This window comes from Benincasa hispida, chromosome 8 (genome assembly GCF_027475165.1).
Source record: "Benincasa hispida cultivar pf3 chromosome 8, pf3_genome.v1.1, whole genome shotgun sequence".
Taxonomy (NCBI): Eukaryota; Viridiplantae; Streptophyta; class Magnoliopsida; order Cucurbitales; family Cucurbitaceae; genus Benincasa; species Benincasa hispida.
The window spans coordinates 14,448,685-14,456,337 of record NC_143485.1 but is presented as its reverse complement, the minus strand read 5'-3'; the positions used below and the strand labels follow the sequence as shown (position 1 = coordinate 14,456,337).

Genomic DNA, 7,653 nt, shown 5'->3' with positions numbered 1-7,653 from the left:
ATTTTTCACTTTTTGTCCTTGAAATATTTACAATGCCTATTATAATTTATCTTTATTATACCTCTTCATTAAAACCTTAGGGGTCATCAATTGAAACCTTACATTTCCTTATCAATTGAAACCTTTCCATCAAACTACGCAAAGAGACTCCACCTCTTCTACGGTAACCATCCTAGCTTACTTTTTATTTTATTTAAGTCTTTGCGAGCTTTTTAATTTTGTCAATTGTGCTTAATCAGAATGAAGTAACCATTTAAATTATCAGAGATCGAAGAACCAAAGTGCACATAACTCTAAAATCTATGCCACTATTAATATGATTGGGTGACAATTCTAAACAAAATTAAAAATTCAAAAAGAATGTCGAATTCCAAAATGACAATTTCAGGTTCTTTTTCTTCTCTCTTTTTATTTTTGTTTGAATTACGTCTAGATAAAAATAACTTTTTTGAAAAAAAGGCCAATCTTAATTTGATTGAAGAATAATATGAAATCCCTAATTTTTTTTTAAAAAATTATTTAAATTATTTTTATTGTGTGTGTGTGTTGGGTAAAAGAAATCCCTAGTTTTACATTTATGTTGTTTGTTTTATGATTAAACCTAAAATATTATAAATGTCCTCTCTTGTGATTGGTCCATGTTGAATACACACGGATCGCTCTACAGTTATCCACATCCGTCGATTGAACTGTATCGTACGGTCAAACGTTCACCCATTTCTGAATCCGCCTCCATCCCTAAATCCCCGTTGTTTTACGCCGCTATAAAATCATTCCCGCAACTCCAATCCTTCCCATCGTCATATCCACTGAGCCCAATTCTCTTTTCTAGTAATTCCCGCAACTTCCCTTTGATTTTCCGGCGACTAAGTCAAGTTCCGATGGAGACCGGCGGCAAGTTGAAGAAGGGAGCTGGTGGAAGAAAGGGTGGCGGCCCGAAGAAGAAGCCGGTTTCTCGCTCCGTCAAAGCCGGCCTCCAGTTCCCCGTCGGTAGGATCGGTCGGTACTTGAAGCATGGCCGGTATGCTCGACGTGTCGGTACTGGAGCTCCGGTCTACATGGCCGCCGTTCTTGAGTATCTCGCCGCTGAGGTACCTGCTGAACTACCTTTGCTCTCTTAGATCTGGGTTTCATTCTGTTTGGTTTAGATTTGGTTTTCATGTCTGATAGTTAAGGATTTGAGTTTACATCAAAGAACTGATGAATTTGAAGTGATAGATCTTCTAATTTTGAGCTGGGGTTTTCTAATTTTTGCTTTTCGATGAAAGATTGCTGTTGTTTGTAACTCAATTATTGTTGGGAATGTTGAATTCAACTTGATTCACTTGTTTGATTGAGTGGGCATGATTCATGAACGTGATTGAAACCTAGGGTTTTATGATCTGGAATTTCAAATCCGCTACAAATTGGTATATTTTCGATCTCTAATTTGTCTAAATGGGGGAAATTTAGGTGTTGGAATTGGCTGGAAATGCTGCTAGAGACAACAAGAAGAACAGAATAATTCCTAGGCATGTATTGTTGGCCATAAGGAACGATGAAGAGCTTGGGAAATTGCTTGCTGGTGTAACAATTGCACATGGTGGTGTTCTTCCAAACATAAACCCAGTTCTTTTGCCAAAGAAAAGTGAGAAAGCAGCCGCTAAAGAACCAAAATCTCCATCAAAGGCCTCCAAAGCAACCAAATCTCCAAAGAAGGCTTAGTTATTTTTCTGTTTCTCTTTTTCTTCTGAAGAACTTTGACTTGTTCTTTCCCCATTTGTATGTAGCTGGTTGGCTTTTTAGGGTCTTCTTCTGTGTTGTTTATCAATGTAAGCTCTAAACTGATGAATTTGGAGACTGTATCAATCCCCATCATCTCGATGATCAAACTCTGTAATGGTTATGATTGTTTAGCCATCAATTTGCTTTCTACATTCTGCTAATCTTCGTTTGGTTAAATGTATGAGGCTGGAAGAATGGAAAAATTTGATCAATTGAGCTCATAAATGTGACCTTCGAAGTCATTTTCAATATTTGATATTTGAGAGGAATCTGATTTTCTCATGTTTATGTTCGGTATTTCATGGGTGAGATTGATCACCAAGATTTAGTTAAGAAATTTAGAGGTTGTTTGTCCTTTTGGGCTTGTCTTGGTACATCTCATAGAGATTAAACTACAAGATTTTAGTAATTTCTTCAAATATTAGATATTAAATTTTGATATGGAAAATATATAAACTTTTGGTATTAATTTGTTTGAGAATTCACTCATTTTAAACAAATTAATACCAAAAGTTTATATATTTTCCATATTTTATCTTTTTTTTTTTGAAAATTTAATATTTTCAAAAATTTAAAAATTAAAATCAATTATTAGAGATACGTCTAAAAAGATTCATTTGGGTAAATTTGACTCATTTGGGTAAATTAAATTTGAAATATATATAAAATTTGATATAAGATTTAGGAAGATTATATAATATTTTGAAAAAAAATATCAGAATCTTCAAGATGTAATGGATAAGTTAAGGAAAGGCTATATTTCGATGGTCAACCTAAGAGAAAGTATATGAACTAGTTTTTTTAAGGTATAAGTATTATTCCTATCCATTTCCCATATTTCATCCCTTGATTTTAAATCTGCAGTACTTATTGGGAGGTAAATGTTCTTAGTTCGAAATCATTTTGAATAAAGTTCAGATTTTGGAATAGGCTTAAATTTGTTATTCAATTCAAAATTTGGTATAGATTTGGAATAGGATTGACTTTGTATTATTTGATTTTGAATAAAATATGATTATGCCAAATTCAATTTGATTTAATTGGAGTTGATGGGTGGAGTTGAGTTATTTAAGTTTGTGTTGTGATGGTAGAATCAATATTGTATTGTGAAGTATTATGTTTCAATAAATAAGGACTCAAATAGGTGAATCAAATGTTAGAATCAAATGTCAATCATTATGTTCTTGAAGATTCATTGTCTTGAAAGAAAAATTGGACAAATTTGATACTAAATTGTGTATGTTGGTTGTCTTCAAGGTTAACACAATCTTCTAACTCAAGTGCGCATGCATGGGATAAAGGTATGAAATTGATCAAAAAATGTTTAGAACACAGAGATCAAACCGAGAGAAGAATTTATTCTATGCAAAAACCAAAGATTGTGAAGAAAAAGACGAGAGAAAAGTAATAAAAAGTTAATTCTTTTTCGTACGTATGAGGAAAGTTTTTATATCCATCACAACCACAAATCGAAAACTCTATTGCAAGTTTTGCTTTAGGATTGGCAATGGGTGGGGTGGGGTTGGGATGTAGCTCTGTCCCCACCACTACCCCATTCCCCGTTTTAGGGGTCAGTCGGTTTGGGATCGGGTTCCTGCGAGGAAAAATTTCCATTTATATTTTATATTTTTCAATAATTTATTTATTTAAAATCAATTAAAATTTAATCTCTATATTGAAATTCTAAATATTTTAGAAAATAAATTAATATTATTATTATTTTATTTATTTAAATTACTAATTAAAATAGTTTTTTTAATTGTAATTTAATATAAAGTTAATTATATTATAAAATAAAAATTAAAAAATGTAAAAAAAAAAAGGAGAAACCATAGCTATAATATATATATATATATATATATATATATATATATAATATATATAAATAGTAATATAAAGTAATGTTTATATATATTTAAAATTACCAATAAAATATATTCAGAGCGGGGTTGGGGATGGGATGGGGATACTCTCCCCGTCCCCGATCGAAAACCCGATTTGTATCTCCGGTTTGACTCTCATCCCCAATCAAATCAAGGATTTACCACCTGATCGGGACGAGTATTCACGAGGATCCAACCCTCGGGGATTTTTTTCCAACCCTAGCTTTGCCAAATCAAATTCTTCAATCTAGGACAAGCTACCATCTATCTCTTTTTTCATTTTGTTTTTTGTTATGGGCTAAATGTTTAAAGTCATTTCCAACATTCTCCTATGAATGATTGATTTAGCCAACAAAATAATAAGATAATTTTAAAATTTGTTTTTTGAGCAAAGATAGAAGAATGAATTTAAGCATAAATGGTTAGTGAAGTAGGGCAATAACTTTATTTAAGAGGGTGAGTTACCTCTTGAACTTTCAACAATTGCAGTTGAGACCCTCGCAACACAAGTTTTATTGATTTTTTGATACAATATGTATTTAAGGCCATGCACATAAACCTTGTGTCAACATGAAAGTTCTAGAAAAAGATCCTTATGACGACTTCAAGATCTAGTATGTACAAGGATTAATTTCATCTAGTTCATCAAAGACAAACCACTAAAAAACAGAGCTATGCAAATTTCACAAGTATTCATTAAGTCCATACTAAGACCACCCGTAAGAAGGGCTATGAAAATTTTAAAGGTTTTAGTTCTATCTATCAAGTCAATACTAGGACCACACAAATAAAGGGCTATGGAGAATTGATGGGTTTAAGTCCAATGCTCACTGGATTCTAAAATTATTCTCCTTGTTAGGCCTTTGGTTAGAGGATCTGCTAAGTTCCTCTTAGACCTCACAAACTCCAAGGAGATAATTCCTCCTTTCAACAACTGTTTCATAGATCCATATCTGAGGCGTATATGTCTTCTTTTACCATTATACACACTATTCTTGGCAATTTCTATGGTAGCCCGTGAATTATAGTGCAAAGAGAGTACATCTCTCAGTAGGCTTCTAGACCACAAAGCCTCTTGTCCTACTAATTCTAGAGCAATAAAGTCATACTCCATAGTGGACCTTGCTATACAAGCTTGTTTTCTAGACTTCCATGAAATAATTCTTTCTAGACTTTCATGAAATAATTCACTCGCTTAGTAAACACGTATCCACTAGTGAAGTTTACTTCACCATTGTCTGTTACCCAGTTTACCCTTCTAATACGATAAAAAAAATTATTAAAATACAAATAATAGTCTATTGTACCATTGAGATACCTTAGTAAACAACAAAGAGCAATCCACTGTTTTTTATCAAGATTATGTGTATATCTACTCAATCTATTTACAACATATGAGATATTAGGTCTAGTGTAGTTCATAAAAAACCTAACACTTCCTGTAATCTTTGCATATTCAGATTGAGAAACACTATCTCATTTATTTTTCTTAAGGCTCATACTAGCATCATAAGGTGTTCTTATAGGAGCATCATCATAACTATCAGATCTCTTTAACAGTTCAGTGTTATGCGATTGACACAAAGAAAATCCGTTCTTAGTTTTTCTAATCTTAGTACCAAATATTACATCAGGTTCTCCTAAATCTCTCATCTTATAGTGTGATAATAATAATAACTTGGTATTATTAATGGCATCTATGTTTATTCTAAAGATAAGCATGTCATCAATGTACAAACATATAATCACACACTCGGTTCCAAATAATTATGAGTAAACACATGTATCACAACAGTTCACTTTAAATATTGTTTCCTAAAGTGTTAAAATTTTATATCATTGTTTAGGAACTTGTTTAAGATTGTAAAGAGATTTTGTGAGTTTACATACCTTGTTTTCTTAACTAGCAACGATAAAACCTTCGGGTTGTATTATATATATTTCCTCTTTCAAATTACCATTGAGGAATGTTGTCTTACATCTACTGATGTAATGCTATCACAACTCAATAGCAACTATTTCAGTCATACAAGAATATGATAATAGGCAAAATAACGTTATAAGACCAACAAAAGATGATAGATTTTTCATATTTTCATAATACCAACAATAATATGCAAAATAACGTTATAAGACCAAACAAATTAAAAGTAATAATAGTTCTTCTCAATTTTTAAAAGAAACATAATATGGTAATTTATGACATGAATGATATATAAACTTTGTTCAACTTCTTCTAAGCTTAAATCAACCCTTAGTATATGCAACACAACACAAAATCAAAATTCCAAGCCAATCATTTAACTTCAGTAAAAAACCCTTCCATCAAACAACACTTGGTGTGTTAATCAGAATGAAGTAGATTTAAAGGAGACATACCAATAGATGGAATTGCATCTCCTTAAGTCTTGAAGTTGTGGTGTTTATTAGAATGAAGTGCCATTTCCAACCGGCCATCATTTTTCCAAAAATCCTCCTTGGAATGGTGGAGTAGAGCACTGTCCTTTGGCCTCGGCAGCAGGACATACCATCGATAAAATCACTCCAGAAATCGTAGCATCCGCCCCTTGTTTCGATTTTGATTTTTGCTTTCAATTGTTGTGTCATGTAAGATTTACTGTCCTGAAAGGAAAGTTCGACATGACTTCAATGCTAAATCGCATATGCCGATTGTTCCTCAAGGTTTATAGAACCTTTTAATTCAAGCGGGCACTCGGCGGAGAAAGGAATGAAATTGATGGAAAAATGCTCAGAAAACAAAGATCAAACAGATAAAAGAGAAAGGTAATAAAATGTTAATTCTTTTTCGCACATCTGAGAAAAGTTTCTACTTCCACCACAACCATAATTTGTAAGCTCTATGATAACCCTTAAGCTAATATCTTTTTCTTTCTCTATTTCGTTTTTTTTGTTAGGGGCCATCTTGTCCAATAGAACCTTTAGATTCACCATTTATTAGAAAACATAATAGCAATAGGACAATGATCCAAGAAAAGTCAATCCAAGTGATCTATATTTTTGTAAAGAAAGGCTTACTCAAAAGAAATATTACAAAGAAATCTATCTAATCTTTCCCAGATTTGAATACCATGTCTTGTTCCATGCAAAGTAAAATTTCTACCTCTATATCATAGCTCTTTTAGTTCACAATCATCAAGAGCTATACGAAAAGCCGTCAACAAAGTAGTTTCATGGCTTTTCTCAGGGTTGGCAACCAGCCTCTACCAATTGTATTAATGTTTGAGAAAATTTGCCGTCAACAGCTTCTTCTCGACGTAATCTGTTTGTATTTTTAATTATGATTGGTACATACTTCCTTTCCAAAAATCTGGAGAGTTCAAAGTTGAATCTGCGTAGTTGTCTGAATCTCCTTTCCTTTTCCAAGTTTTAAGCTTTTTAGAGGATGACACAACCCGGGAATTTTCAAGCTAATCTTCTGTTAGAACATTGTCCGACTGCATTACCTCCTGATCTTTTTTAGAGGGGTCTGCTTTGATTGCTTCGGATTTATTTATGCCATTAGACGAAGGAACAATAGGTGTTTCCTCCACCGACTTATTGAGATCTACAGAAGAGTTGGGAATATTTTGTTCATTGAAAATGATAGTTTGATTGTCTGAGTTGGTATTGCCTTTAGAAAAAGTCTCCCAAGCAAAAGCCTTTATTGGTCACAATCGATTTCAATCGTTTCCCCTATCTGCATCGCCAATTTTGGTTGCAATCATTTTATTTTGAAAGCATAGTGGTAAGTTCAAACATTTATTAGCTCAAAATTTGAAAGCCTTCTTGAATTCCAAACCCATTATCTGTTAGAATTATTGAAAAATTCGAATAAATAGGTATTCTTGCCCAGATTTTCAATTTCAAAATTTTGTTTGGGTTTCCTAATAGCATCTTGTGGAGATAGAATTTTTCCTAACAAACAATGTTCAAGATGGCCATTGATTGTTGCTTCAGTTGAGGGTTTAAGATTCAAGATTGTTTCTTTTTCATCTTCTTTCAGGTG

The 7,653-nt window shown here is 32.7% G+C and overlaps 1 protein-coding gene across 1 annotated transcript; it reads left to right on the top strand.

The window, feature by feature from the left end:
* Positions 1-656: 656 nt before the first annotated feature.
* On the top strand, positions 657-1,925 carry LOC120083839 (histone H2A). Its single transcript, XM_039039728.2, has 2 exons — positions 657-1,091; positions 1,453-1,925. The coding sequence occupies exons 1-2, from the start codon at positions 882-884 to the stop codon at positions 1,702-1,704; spliced, it is 462 nt and encodes a 153-aa protein (XP_038895656.1). The 5' UTR covers positions 657-881; the 3' UTR covers positions 1,705-1,925.
* The last annotated feature ends 5,728 nt before the right edge of the window (positions 1,926-7,653 follow it).

Coding starts and splice junctions, on each gene's coding strand:
- LOC120083839 (XM_039039728.2), top strand. CDS start 882: ATGGAGACCGGCGGCAAGTTGAAGAAGGGAGCTGGTGGAAGAAAGGGT. Junction 1,092..1,452: donor TTGAGTATCTCGCCGCTGAG/GTACCTGCTGAA, acceptor GGGGAAATTTAG/GTGTTGGAATTGGCTGGAAA.